The sequence below is a fragment of the Erithacus rubecula genome (assembly GCF_903797595.1).
Source record: "Erithacus rubecula genome assembly, chromosome: 20".
Lineage (NCBI taxonomy): Eukaryota > Metazoa > Chordata > Aves > Passeriformes > Muscicapidae > Erithacus > Erithacus rubecula.
In genome coordinates, this window is record NC_136672.1 from 2,354,004 (window position 1) to 2,369,197 (window position 15,194).

Consider the following 15,194-nt stretch of genomic DNA (forward strand, 5'->3'; position numbering starts at 1 on the left):
TAAAATAATTGAATGGTGAGTTTGACAGGGCAGCTAAGGCCACTGCCTTTGAATATTTTTTATTATGGCTCACAACAGAGTGGCTGTAGGTGTAGTTATCCTGAAACTGGTGCACTTTTGGGAGCCACACAAGCCAATTTTCCCACCTGGAGCTGAGTGGGACGATTGTTCTTTCCCCACAGCGTTCATGCTGTGGATGTTTTGATACAAACACAGGGAGCACTGGCAATGCAGGGCTGTAGCTGCGAGGCCAGCACAGGTGATGTCCCTGTGGGACAGCCACAGGTGCCAGTGGTGGCAGGGCCATGTCATTTGTGCCTGTGCTGTGTGGCTTCCAGGAAGAACAGGCGAACATTAATCTGTCGCGATGCCGCAGGCCCAGCACGAGCTGGAGGAGCGAAGGAACGAGCTGATATTGCTGAAGGGCAGGTGAACAAGCCTGCGAGCCAAAGCCGGGACATGGAAGGTCAGGTGAGTTGGAGGCTGCACAGAGCGACCATTCCTGTCCAGGTGGTGTCACAGAGGTCACTGCCCACATAGCCACAGCTGCATTCCTCCCACTCTTTCACTGGAAAGGCCAGGAATTGCCACTTACTGAAAACCAGCGCATTTTGCAGGTCCTTTTGGTGCCTCACAGGAGTCAGACCAAATTCAATCAGCTCTAAGAGTCCAGGTCTTTCAGCACAATTGGGAGATGTTACTTCTTCATTATAAAATGGCAGAACAATTGCAATAGCCACAGACTTGAAACACAATCACAAATAACTCAGTTGCTCCAATACCTTTTACATTATCTTCCTTTTTCTGTATTTAGAAATCAGAGAAATGAGGTTCCTGACCTGAGCTGCAGCGGGCTCCCTCCTGATAAAGTTTTCTGTGTATCCAGCAGATATCCATTACTTTCTCCAAGTAACCGGTGTGCGTGTGCATAGCTGATATATTTAACTACCTTAAGGTGAAGCTGTGAGAAATCTTATATATATACATATATATATATGTGTATATTTATGTGTATATATATAAAATAACCTGGGTGATGCATTAGTGACCATATTGGACTGTTGATTTCACTATGAGATTGACAAGTGTCTGTGTCTGAGTATCTGTGTGTGTCCTCATGTCCATCTGTCTGTCCGTGTCTGAATCTCAGTCTCTTTTTGTCTGTGTCCATGTGTCTGTGTGTCTGTGTGTCTGTGTGTCCGTGTGTCTGTGTGTCCGTGTGTCCGTGTGTCTGTGTGTCTGTGTGTCTGTGTGTCTGTGTGTCCGTGTGTCTGTGTGTCCGTGTGTCTGTGTGTCTGTGTGTCTGTGTGTCCGTGTGTCTGTGTCTGTGTCTATGTCGTGTATCTGTGTGTCTGTGTATCTGTGTGTCCATGTGTTTCTGTGTGTCTGCGTGTCTGTCTGTCTGTGTCCGTGTGTCTGTGTCCATGTGTCTTTGTACCCGTGTGTCCGTGTCTGTGTCCCTCTGTCCGCGTGTCTGCGTGTCCGTGTGTCCATGTGTCCGTGCGTCCCTCTGTCCTTGTCTGTGTATCGCTCTGTCCATGTGTCCGTGTCCCCGTGTCCCTCTGTCGGTGTCTCCGTCTGTCCCTCTGTCCGTGTCCCCGTGTCCCTCTGTCCGTGTCCGTGTGTCTGTGCCCGCCGGCTGGAGAGACGCAGCGGGAGCGCTGCCAGGCGCAGCTGCGCCAGAGCGGCGCGAGGGGGCGCTGTGGCACCGCCGGCCGCGGGGTACAGGGGGTACAGGGTGTGCGGGGTGTACAGGGGGTACAGGAGGTACAGGGTGTGCGGGGTGTACAGGGGGTACAGGGTGTGCAGGGTACAGGAGGTACAGGGTGTGCGGAGTGTGCGGGGCTGCGGAGGGTGCAGAGTGTGCGGGGTACAGGGTGCAGAGGGGTGCGGATTGCGGGGGGTACAGGATGTGCGGGGTGCAGGGGGTACAGGGTGTGCGGACTAAGGGGTTCGGTGCGCAAGAGGTGCAGTGTGCAGGGTGCGGATGTGTGCGGGGTGTGGGGGATGCGAGGTGGGGTTTGTGCGGGGTGTGCAGGGCGTGGGATGTGCGGGGTGTGGTTTGTGCGGGGTGTGCAGGGCGTGGGATGTGCGGGGTGTGGTTTGTGCGGGGTGTGGGGGATGCGAAGTGTGGTTTGTGCGGGGTGTGGGATATGCGAGATGGGGTTTGTGCGGGGTGTGGGGGATGCGAGGTGGGGTTTGTGCGGGGTGTTGGGGATATGGGGTGTGGGATGTGCGGGGTGTGCGGGGTGTGGGATGTGCGGGGTGTGGGGGATGCGAGGTGGGCTTTGTGCGGGGTGTTGGGGATATGGGGTGTGGGATGTGCGGGGTGTGCAGGGTGTGGGATGTGTGGGTTGTGGGATGTGCGGGGTGTGGGATGTGCGGGGTGTGCAGGGTGTGGGATGTGCGGGGTGTGGGATGTGCGGGGTGTGCGGGGTGTGCGGGGTGTGGGATGTGCGGGGTGTGGGATGTGCGGGGTGTGCAGGGTGTGGGATGTGCGGGGTGTGGGATGTGCGGGGTGTGCGGGGTGTGGGATGTGCGGGGTGTGGTTTGTGCGGGGTGTGCAGGGTGTGGGATGTGCGGGGTGTGCAGGGTGTGGGATGTGCGGGGTGTGGGATGTGCAGGGTGTGGGATGTGCAGGGTGTGCAGGGTGTGGGATGTGCGGGGTGTGGTTTGTGCAGGGTGTGCAGGGTGTGGGATGTGCGGGGTGTGGGATGTGCAGGGTGTGCAGGGTGTGGGATGTGCGGGGTGTGGGGTGTGTGGGATGTGCGGGGTGTGGGATGTGCGGGGTGTGCAGGGTGTGGGATGTGCGGGGTGTGGTTTGTGCGGGGTGTGGGATGTGCGGAGTGTGCGCGGTTCAGTGTGTCCCAGGTACGCCGCTGCCTCGCTGCTCCTCGCTGTCCCGGAGAGGAGCCCGTGTGGGGAGATCCCCGTCAGCTCCAGGGCTCCCTGTGGTGTCTGCAAACGCTCCTGCACGGGACAGGTGATCCCGCGCTGGATGCTCCCCGCTGCCGGCAGCTGTGCCAAGGCCCGGCACAGTGCTGGCTCCCGGCCGTGCTCGTGCTGGGCTGTGCCAGGCTCAGCCCAGCCGGGTGACCCGAGTGACAGCCAGTGCCCCTGGTTGCTCTCCTCACTGCCGGTTTTGTCTCCAGTGCCATCACCCCACACCTGCTGGTCATCCCAGCCAAGGCTCCTGCCTCCTCCCATGCACATCCAGCACTCTGTGTTCCTTCCTCCCGTGTCATCCCTTTCTCCTCTTCTGTGTATTCATCTGCTTCAATTGCTCCCATACGTTGTTTTCTATTTAGGTTTTTGTCATCTTCGCCCTGTGTTTTGTACTCTGTCATCACAGCTGGCTGTTCCCCATGCTCCTGACTGGCCATTCATCCTCCTGTTCACATTTGGGCTCCTTTGTGCCAGTGAAAACTCCCTGGCACGTTATTTGCTGACACCCCTTTGGACAGTGCTCTGCCATCACGCAATGTTGTCCGTCAAGCTGACAGAGATCATCTCGTTGTTTCATTTCCCAGCCCATGGCTAGCTGGCACAGTGGGGTGTGCCTCCAGGGATGGGATGTGCGGCTGTGTGCAGCCCCAGGCGCCGGCTCCTGCCCACGCTCTCACAGACACCACCGCGCTCCTCAATGGCACAGCTGGGCCTGCCCCAGCCACCAAACAGTGCTGGGATAAGCACACGGCTAGCTGACAAATCAGATTAGCAGGGTTTATCCTTTTGTTAAACACAAACCTATTTGGACATAAGGAAGAAAAAACTGAAAGAATGAGAAACAGCTCTTGCATGGGAGTTTTAGTTCTGCAGAGTGTTCTTAGGGCTATTTTTTGCTCGTTTTGATGATGGCTGGAATCATATTTATAAAGCTGAAAGAAAAGCCTTTGTCTGAATAATGCTTTGCATTCTCAGAAGCTTCCTGATGTGCTTTGTAGCTGTCATGAGATCTACAGAGCCCTCTGAGTCCTTTGCTTGTCCCTCAAAAAAAGTGGTGGAAAGTTGGAAGTTGAAATGAGGAAATGGCTAGGTTTATAAATGAACTTTATTTATTTCTTTATGAACAAGTAATGCACTATTTTTCATTTAGTCAAACCAGGAAGTAACATGAAATATAAATATCTCCCCTACTAGGAAATAAAAAGGGATAAGATTATTTTAGAACAGCAACAAAGTAGCTGATTATGAGAGATGGAGCTGTGTCCTATCTCAGTGTATCTGAAAGATAATTCTTGTAAGTTTGCCTATCTGCAAAGGAGGATTTTTAATCAAAAAGAAGATTAAAATGCTGATTTAAAACCACCCCATGCACACACAGAGCTCATACCCTCTAGGCATGGTGCCTGCTCCTCCTTTGAGGTCCTGGGGGAATGGATAGAAGTGGGATTCATTCCAGTGGCCTACAAGATTCTCTTTCAGCCTGTAGGAAAAGGGTAATTTGTGCTGAGAGTTAACAGCTCCTCCGCTTAGTCTGTGACTGACATCAGAACTTTCTGCAGAAAACTCGTATTTTTCAAGTAGAAATGCTTCTCCCATTTACTTGTATTAGCATCACACTCAGCACAAAAGGACTCAGGGTTTGACCCTTTTCAATCACATGGTAAATTTCGTCTAATTCACCACATATATTTATTCTATGAAAAATACAACCTCTTTATTTTTTTCAACCTGGGACAAAACAAGTCCATGTATTAGGGCAGACTGGGGACTGACTGTAGAGTGCAGCCCTGCAGGAAAGGCCTTGGGATTCTGGTGGCAAACAAGCTGGACCTGTGTCAGCAGTGCTCCCCTGCAGCAGCAACACCCACCAGTCATGGGACTGCATTAGCAAGGGTCAGCAAGTGCAGGGATGTGGTCACTCCCTCCTGCCTGGCTCTGGTGAGGCTTCTGCAATACTCTGTGCAGTTTTTAAACATTCTCCCCATTGTATGGGAGATGCTGACTGCTGGAGAGGCTGCAACACAGCCCAAGGATCAGCAGGAGTGTGCGCTGAGTGAGGAGATGAGATGGCAATTAGGTGGGTTTGGCCTGCAGAAGGGAAGGCTGAGGGATCTCATGCAGAGATGCTGCTGCAAGGGAGGGATAAGAATTCCAACAAATCCAAGCTTTTCCTGCAAGTGCACAGTGAAAGGACAAGAGACAGTGGTCTCATGTTGCCAACCAGCAAAATCCTTTCTCTACAAAAGGAACACTTCATTTACCATGCAGTGCTGCAGCCTTGGACAGGCTGCCCAAGGAGGTTGTAGAGTCTCCATCCTTGGGATTTCAGCATACAGTGCACAAGACCCTGGAGTGACTTTATCCAGCTTTGAAGTTACCCCTGCTTGGAGTAGGAGATGGGATTTCAATGCACATTGTTTTCACTCACTCAGCTGAACTCACTAATCTAGCAGGAAGGAAGTTGCATTCTGCAGTTTGAGGACTGATTAATTCACTGGAAAGGTCGAGAAGCACAGATGTGGAACCTAGAGAAATTTCAAAATCTGAGAATTAAATTTCTATTTAAATTCTAGTCCAATTGAAAATCTGTGTTCATTGTGTGTATTTTTTTGTATGTATGGTTTATATATCTGGAATTTTCTTATGATTACATTATGAGGATATGTCACCACTTATTTAAACTGTCCTTGATCATCTTAATCTTCGTTCCTCAGACACTTTCCTTTCTGGGTCACTGGAATATAAGAACCCTGCAATCTTTTCTTTCTACAGTGCTGGACAAGGTGACACAAACTACAACCTTCCCCACTAGTCAGAGAGCTCACTTAATCTTCAGAAACTCTTCCTTCTGCATTTGTTCTGGCTACAGGAGACTGTCTGATAAAATCCTCTGGACATTTCCTTCCTTTCAGTTCTTTCCTGAGTACCCAAACCTTGCGAGATATTTGAAGTTAATATTGTTTTGTGACACCAAAATAGATCCCTGCAGATAGTCCCTACAGCCTTCACAGAATTTTGGGCAGCTCCAGGTGAAGCTTGGAACAGTGACCCTACTTTCTCCCACTCACCCACTGCTGTTGGCAGAGGGGTAGAATAGCCTGGAAATATAAGAAAAGGGATGGGAGAGAATAATGTATGGGGGCTCAGAAGAATATAGGAGATGGAAGAGTCACTAGTAAAATCCTCATTGGAAAGTGGAGTGAGGAAAAGTTGGTGACAGTGAACAGGGCTGTCAGAGGCAAGTAGTGGATGTGTGATGTCCTGACAGAGCCAGTTTGCTGCCAACCTGCTGTTTGTAAACCTGTATCAGCAACAGCAGATTTTAAAGATTAAAGCTGTCAAGGGAAAAGTAATGCTGAGTTTTTCCAAGAATTTATGGGATTGGATCCTCATCTTCAATACTCCTCAAGATGAACATAGTTCTTGCCTAATTCTTTGAGACTTTCCTGTATGAGTCATTGTTCATGGCAGAATAGCAGCTTTATACACAGATGGTTGTAGAACAGAGGCACCATTGAGAGGCAAACACTGAGACATCTATGTCCTGCAGATACAGGCACACACACACACAGATCAACAGCTTCATCCACAGCAAGCAGTCAGTCCTGCTCAGTGTGTCCAGGCAGAATATCCACTCTTTCACAACACAAGAAATCCCTGATGGAATCCAAGTAATGAGCAATTGATGCTGAAGAGGAAAGCTTAGTGTCAGGGAAATATCAATGCCCAAGCTAGCACATCCAGAGGGAGTTTGGCCAGAGGGCTGCCTAGCTGGATTGTTCTCCTTAGCTGGCCAGAAGCCTAGTTCTCCATGGGCTCAAAAGAGAAGATCAGACGCTCTGGGATCCAGCAAGCTGTTGTAGATTATCTGGCAAGCCCAAATCATACCACAAAGATTGATACTAAGCCAGAGAGAAGGACATTTGAAGGAAAGTTTGAGTGCTTTCATCAGATTCCTCTTGGGATGTTTTCCTGTTTTTCCATTGCCTCTCCACATAATCTTGGAGAAGTCCCTTAGGACCCGTAAAGTAGGTTCATGCCCACATCCATGTGCAGGTAAATTCAGAGTAATGGTTCAGGTTTGGACTCCAGTGCAGCTCTTAGAGGATAAAAGTCACTGTGGTGGTTGAGCCTATGACTGTGGGCCAGCACAGTCCTCAGATGAAACAGGCAAGGGAGAGGTTCCAAAATACCATGAAACCCTTGCTACAGAATCTAATTATCTAATGCAAGAGTCTGCATGGGCCCAAAAATTAACTAGCTTGAATAATGGAAATGAATGTGGACTGATGTGATACCACCTCTAACTGGGGAGGACATGAGCTATCATTTGTTGGAAGTGAAGAGGGTGTTTTCTCTCTGCCTGTCCATTTCCCTAAACTTCTGCTGTAAGATATTGCTGGAGACAAGATAATAAGATCCAGAGCTATTTGTCTTATGTTGTTGCCCAACACTTAGAAGCTGAGATCCATGTAGTCACAGCTTATTGTTATTAATACTGTAATTATATGGTTTGTAGACAATACCTTTCTTCCTTCAATGACGTTTCCATTTAGGTGTGAAATAGTTAAACATTCAATAAACCCAAAACCACTAAACATTTAATGACCAAGTGTTTACAGAACTGGAAGAAGAAATGATAAGGCTACAACACTGTCTGCTTCAACAAATATAAATGCTTAGGAATCACTGAGGTGGTCTAAAATGGGGCACATCCCCTCTTTGTGAGCATATTGACTACCATGAAGTGCCCATAATTTTTAGTTTGCAGCAAGACAGAGGGAAACTCTGATCTGAAATTCTGCAGCCATCTAATAGGAGCACACAGCTGCAACTGAGGCTTTTCAGGGGCCCCAAGAAATGAGGTGAATACTGAACTGCTGGAGGGAAGGCTTGGCACCACTCTTTCAAACAGGGGTTTGTGACAACGGGCTGCTGCTGACACCTAACTCTGAGGCAAAGTGTCAGAGCTGTGAGTCACACTTCTAGGACCAATTACTGCCTGTCATGTAACAGGGTGGGGCCTGCCCTGCCTCTCAGTAGGAAATATGTTGACTGGAAATAGGCTGATGTTATCGGAACAGTTTGTTATTCTCAGCCTGCTTCCAAGAAAGGAAGTGAATGGAAGCAGTCATCTCTCCAGGTGAATTATCCTGGCAGAAAAATCCAGTTAATTCTCATGTGAATCACCCCAAGCTGTTTGTTCATGTAATATCACTGTCCATTTATAGACAGAGAATACGTTTGTTTATGTCTGATTCTAAAATAGTAGATACAGCTCTGGGCACTGCTAACACAAGGATGACTAACCTGCCCTGGAACATCACAAAGTTTTACTACAACCACAAGCCAGGCAGGGCACTGCACATCTCACTTCATTTTCAGGGTTGATCTTGTACAAGGAGAGTTCCAAGGTCAGCAGAGCCACCTGAAAAACTTCTAAATGCAGGAATCAAAGGCAAAGCCAAGCTGTATCCTTTGGTGCTTTTTAAAAAAAAATAATGTTTGAATCACATATTTGATCAGATGAACATGACTCATAATCCAAGTCCTCTACTTGGAATGTTGGAAGTCCTGGATGCCTAAATTTCCAAGTGTGATGCTCAAGAATATCTGGTCTAGGAAATTCATTCTCTGTGAGCTGCTGACCCAAAAAGAGACTCTAGACCAGATAAAAGTTTTGTTCTGAGCTCCTGGATCTGTTCTGGAATTTTGGCTGTTTAAAGCACTGAGAAATGGCCCCTCTCACCAAGAACTTTTAAGCACTTTTACAACTGAAAGTATTTTCTGTGTACATGCTCAGAACATTTACACTCCAAAACTGAACTAATTTCTGCTAGTCACTTAGATACCAAAGGTCATTTAAAGATCCAGTGCTGTGATTTCTTTCCAGTCTTTTTCTTTCCTGGTTCCTGGCCTCAGGAGATGTGGTGGTGCTGTCTCTTGAAAATAGGTATGCCCAATCAATTATTGCATGTGAATCTCCAATCCATCATTAGTTATCTCATCAGAAAGCTCTCCCACACACCTGTGCTAACCCATTTGTCATTGGGAACTCTCCAGGATTTATTCAGTGAAGACAGCTGGAGTCATTTAGATATTTTCATGGGCTAGACAGATTGGTCAAAAACTGCTTTGAACAAAAAAATAGTGACCATGCTGCTCCTACAGCTGTCAGGTGTGAACCTTCTGGTACTCTGAGGATGTTCTCAGGTCCCTCTTCAGGAAATCTGCCCATCTGCACAGGACTTGTAGTGGTGGTGGATTTTGTGAAATCATGGAAGGAGCTCTCTCTCTGACTGGATGACGCAGAGCTGAAGGCTTTCTGCAGCATTATATGAAGTTGGGCCCTTTCTCATTCACACACAGCATTTCTTGACACTAAGATTTTTAAAAGTTATTTGGCCAGGCCTTAGGTCTTCACCCTAGGCTCTTTGGTGCAGACAGGAGGAAAAAGGTCTCACACTAATACAGAATATGTGCATGTGATACTAATTTAGTATTGGTTTCTCATTGCTAAGTGGAATACCCTGCTAGAAGCAGATGGCAGAGTGAGCATGACAGTTGTGATGGCTCAGGAAACAAATTCAGGCAGATCTTACAGCCAGAGGGATAGTTTTGAACCTTCAGTCAGACCTGCTGAGTACTGCCCAGGGAACACCTGCATGCAGCTGAGATGCTTCAGCTGAGCTGCAACAGATGGTAGGAAGAAAGGCTGAGACTGAAAGCTGACCAGCTCAGCCCAGTGCCTGGTACCCTGCGTGGCAAATCTGCCTGTTTCTGGGGTGGCTTCTGTACCTCATCATCACTCTGGCTCTGATATCTAGATAAAAAAAAGATACCTATGCTCAGAAATAATTTTCCTCACAGCACCACACTTGTCCCCCTATAAGATCCTTCCCAATACAGACATTACATGATGCAGAAGCAAGCATAGATCCAACCAAGCCTTTGGCAAGATCTCTCTGCTCAGGAAGAAAAGCCATCCTGCAAGCTGAGAAGGACTGGACACAGCTCAAGAGAACCCAACCTGGTTATTATCTGCAAAATGAAATTACGATTATTTATGGAACTGTTCAAAGATATTTACCTCCAGTGATTAAAAGGCATCCTCTGACAGGAACAGAGCCCTTCTGCTGACAGGCTGGACATTTGTACACAAGCTAAAGGCAAGTCATAGTAGCAGGATTAGAAAGAAAATTTAAAATAAAAATTAGGCAAGTGTTTACATTTGGGCTCGGCTGCTAAAAAGCTGAAGTTTGTAATTGCTTCAAGAAGGAGATAAGCCTAGGATTGAAACCCTGCTAGAGGCTTTCCCATCAAGAGAGTTCATGCAAAGAACAGAAGCCTGCAAAAATATTAGAAAAGGAGATAGTGAGGAAAAAACAAGTTGGAAGTAGAAGAAAAAAAAAATCAGAGAATAAACCAAAGAAAATATTGAAGCATTCTGTCAACATCAAGCATAAAAAAGCAACATTTAAACCAAAATTAATTATTTTACCTGAATGCTCTAACTATGTGGATTCAAGTTGCAACATAGCAAAGCTGGGTTTGTATATGCTGAAGAAAAATATGGGATTTCACTTTGATTTCAACTCTTGCCATCTATAAATGGCATTGTTAGAGAATACTGCTGATAGATGTACCTGGATGTGTGCCATGGTATTAGGTCTGTGGGGTTTTGCCAAGCAAGGCACAGCTGGTGTGATAATACCACATAATGGATCATAGATCAGTAGTTATCAGCTTAAATACTTATCAAAAGGGGGTGATTTTAAACAATTTATCACAATTCAGAGAATCAAAAATAGTACTGTGAAAAAAAGGGTGAAAATTGTTGAAAGAATCCTAATAAAAAAACGCTGAAGGGCTCAGCTCTGATCGGTGCTGTCTAAATGAAGGATGGCCACATTGAAAGTCACCTTTGAAAGGTCCAGGAGAAAGGCTGCAGACAGGAGTGCCCCCCCCACACACACACACACACACACACACACACACAGTGCCTCAATTCACACACGAGCTGCACAGACACACACAAAGCAAGGTGTGCACTCAGACAAGTGCTGCACAGACACACACACTTGAGGATGTGTCACACACACAGTTCACACCAGCTGGAGTGTGTCACATCATGTCTTCCAGGCAAAATGGGTCTTGGCTGTGTGCAAAAAATGCACATACAGTGAGTGTGGCAGACATCAGAGAAGTGTCACACACACAGACATGATTCTACACAAGCAGAATCTAGAATGTGTGACACAGAGGGGCACACATGTAGGTGTTAGACACCCATGGTGCTTCACCTCACAGACACAGGTGCTGCACACACACAGGTGACAGTGTGACTCAAACAGTGCCTGTCACACAGTGTCACACAGCGCTTCAGGCACACTCAGTGTCTCACCTTGGCGCCTTTCACCACACACACCAGTGGTCCTGTGGCACAAACACGGTGACTCTTGTACACACAGACCTGCACATGGGCATCACTAACACACCCATGGGGTGACACAGCGCCTGTCCCTCCACACACAGTATCCCTCACACACAGGCACATGCAGACACTCACATTCCAACACACACAGACAGAGACACACAGACACTCACAGACACACACACAGAAACACACAAACAGACACAGACACACAGAAACAGAGACACAGACACACACAGAAACACACAGACACTCAAAGACACACACACCCAGAAACACAGAGACACACACACACACACAGACAGACACACGCACAGAAACATACACTCAGACAGAGACACAGAAACAGAGACACAGACACACACAGAAACACACAGACACTCAAAGACACACACACCCAGAAACACAGAGACACACACAGAGACACACAGAGACACGCACAGAAACATACAAACACAGACACACAGAACACAGAGACAGAGACACACACATACATACACAGACACTACAGACACATGCATAGACACGCACAGACACGCAGAGACACACATGCAGACATTCACAGAAACACACAGACACAAACACAGGAACATACACAGACACACAGGCGCACACACACACATACAGGGATGTGGAGTACACAGAGAGTCCCTTGGAACAGTGCCTGTCACACACAGATACACACAGAGGGGTGTGAAGCACACAGCACACAGAGAGTCCCTTGGAACAGTGCCTGTCACACATAGATACACACAGAGGGCTGTGGAGCACACAGAGAGTCCAAAGGAACAGTGTCTGTCACACACAGATACACGCAGAGGGCTGTGGAGCACACAGCACACAGTCCCTCGAAACTGTGCCTGTGACACAGATACACAGAGGAGCGTGGAGCACACAGAGTCCCTCGGAACAGTGCCTGTCACACAGCCACACAGAGGGGTGTAAAGCACACAGCACACAGAGTCCCTCGAAACTGTGCCTGTCACACACAGAGGGGCGTGTAGGGCTCGGAACAGTGTCTGTCACAGCCACACAAGGGGGTGTGGAGCACACAGCACACAGAGTCCCTCGGAACACTGTCTATCACACACAGATACACACAGAGGGCTGTGGAGCACACAGGCAGCACACAGACTCGCTCGGAATAGCGCCTGTCACACACAGTCCCCTCGTCACACCCCTCCGTGCCGTCACACACAGATACACACAGAAGGCACACACAGATACACCAGATCACACCGGCAGCAATACAGTCCCTCGGACACTGTCTGTCACACACAGTCCCTCGGAACAGTGCCTGTCACACACAGCCACACGCGCGGCGCTTCCCCGAGCACTCGCCCACTCGCTGTCCCCGCCTCGCCCTCAGGGTCACTCACACCCGCTGCCCGTCGCCGTCCCGCGGCAGCAGCGCCACACGCGCCGCCCGCCCCGCGCTCCCTCACGGGCCGCTCCTCCCGCCGCTTCCTCCCCCGCTCCCGCTCTCCCCCTCCTCCCACCACTCCTCCTCTTCCCTCTCTCGCCCTCCTCCCCTCGCCCTGCCGTCCCGCCTCTCCCGCTCCGCGCCCCGAGCCGGCGGTGCCCGTGGGCGCCCGGCGCCGGTGCTGCTCGGTGCCGCTGCCCGCCGGGCGGAGCGGGGCCCCTCAGCCGAGCGGGGCGGGCGCGGAGCGGCGGCGCGGCGGCGGGCGCGTCCGGCAGGGATGTCGGGGAACCCGCTGCCAGGCGCTGTACCCCTTCTCCGGGGAGCGGCACCGGCAGGGCTGCGCTTTCGCGGCGGGTGAGCTGATCCGTGCTGCAGGTGCCAGACGGCGGCTGGTGGGAAGGGCAGAAGGAGGACGGGCTGCGCGGCTGGTTCCCGGCCAGCTACGTCCAGCTGCTGGAGGTAGGACGGGGGCCGGGGCCGGGGCCGGGGCCGGGGGTAGCTGCAGGGGCCGGCCCGGGGATGTCCCGCGGGTCATCGGCGGTCCCGGGGGGCACACGGGGTCGTGGCGGTGCTGCTGCTGGACCCCCTCGGCATCGCTGTGCCGGTGCCCCGGGCGGGTGCCCCGGCACTGAGGCTGCGGGGCGCTGTACAAATCCGCTGTACGAATCGCTCCGGCAGGCAGAGCCTGCGGGTGCTTGTCGCTGTAGCCATGGAGAGGCAGAGCTCAGGTGCTGCTCCGGGCGCTGGTTCCACACCACCTGAGCAGCTGCGGTGTGCGGGCCCCTGTCGGGCGCTCTCGAGGGTCAGATGCTGGGCAAGTTCTGCTCCCTCCGCTCTCCCTCACCCGCTCCCACTCTGCTCGTTCCCTTTCACTGAACATGTCGTGGCTTTTTGCTGTGGAAGAGGTAATTCAGTATAGAATCGTGGAATCACAGAATGGGTTGAGTTGGAAAGGACCTTAAAGATCATCTCAGTACACCCACTCTGCCATGAGCAGGGACACCTTCCACTAGACCAGGTTGCTCCAAGTCCTGCCCAACACGGCCTTGGACACTTCCAGAGTTGGAGAAGCCACAGGTTATCTGGGCATCCTATGCCAGGGCCTCATCACCCTTGCAAAGGAGAATTTCTTCCTAATGTCTAATCTAAATTTGCCCTTCTTCAGCTTGAAGCCATTTCCCCTTCACTCCATGCCCCTGTCCCAAGTCTCTCTCCAGGATCTGTAGGTCCTGGAAGATTCTGTAAGTTCTCCTTGGAGCCTTCTCCTTGTGCCTGTCTGTTGCAGCAGCTCCCCAGCCAGCTGCAGACACCTTGCTGCCATATCTGTGGCATGGCTCAGCAGGGTTAAGGCTGGTTGTGCAGACCCAAAGACCACGGACGTTCTGTAAGGATGCTGAAAAGTTCTGTCAGCTTCAGTCATTTTCAGGGCCCTGACAGCTGGGATGACAGTTGGATTCCCACCATCGGGACTGCTTGTGCCTGAATGTGTTTGTTGCTTTCTGTCCATGCAAACGAGACACATGTGGGGGTAAAAAGACATGTGCATGAAGAATTCTTTCACAGTCTCTGCATGTGAATTCTGAAACATCTCGTGCAATAAGCAACAAGTTGCCACGACCCCATCAGTCCTCTCCTCTCTGGCCATGCCCTGTGTCATTTGGACCTTACTGAGGCTGTGGGCATGGGCAGTGGTGTCCAGGAGCATCTCCCTATGGTGACTGGGCTGAAGGCCATTCTCAGCACATTTCTCTGGTCAGCCTCTGTTTGCCCTCCAGGTTCCAAGGGGAATTGGCCAGCCTGCTTTACTTATGTGCAAGGAGGCAATGCCATTCCAGGTTTTCCATGCACACCTTCCAGGGAATCCAGAGAGGCAGGAAGCAGAGTCCTGAGCAAAACCTGCCCAACAACTGCATGTAGAGCAGTATTCTGTGAGCGAGAGATTCTGTGCAAAAGGACATTTTGGCCCACAGATCTGGCTCTGCCTTTTTATTTCTCTTGTCAAATTTAAAAAATCTATGATGTTTCCATTGACTTCCTGTTTCTTACTATTTTTTCCCTGGAAAGACAGGAAAGTAGAAGCAAGAGTTGCCAGGCAGCCCTACAAGAGTGAGGTCACAGACTTTCCTGTGCAACTGACACACTTGGGATTTCTCTTGTTAGTCTCAGAATGTGGGAGTCCTGTTGTTTTTTCAGTTTGGCCACCTCCAAAATCCTTTACTGAGAAACGTGAATGTTTGTGGTTTCATAATTGCTAAATGTTTACACTCTAGGAATTTAGGAATTGTTTGAGAAAAAATGTATCAAAAGATATGAAAGATTCTGCTCAGCAGAGGCAGTGGGGAATTGCTTCAAAATTGCATAACTCTGCTTTCCTGTCAGCACCTTCTGTGA

General features: G+C 49.8%; 1 protein-coding gene across 1 annotated transcript in view; it reads left to right on the plus strand.

Annotated features, from left to right (window-relative positions):
• Positions 1-13,435, plus strand: part of LOC306810524 (myosin-13-like) — a gene marked incomplete at its 3' end in the record, with an annotated part of 40,582 nt that extends 27,147 nt beyond the window's left edge. Inside the window, 5 exon segments of the mRNA XM_079323210.1 lie at positions 339-375; positions 378-395; positions 398-471; positions 1,810-1,870; positions 12,750-13,435. Coding sequence (XP_079179336.1) covers positions 339-375; positions 378-395; positions 398-471; positions 1,810-1,870; positions 12,750-13,435 — 876 coding nt within the window.
• Positions 13,436-15,194: the final 1,759 nt, after the last annotated feature.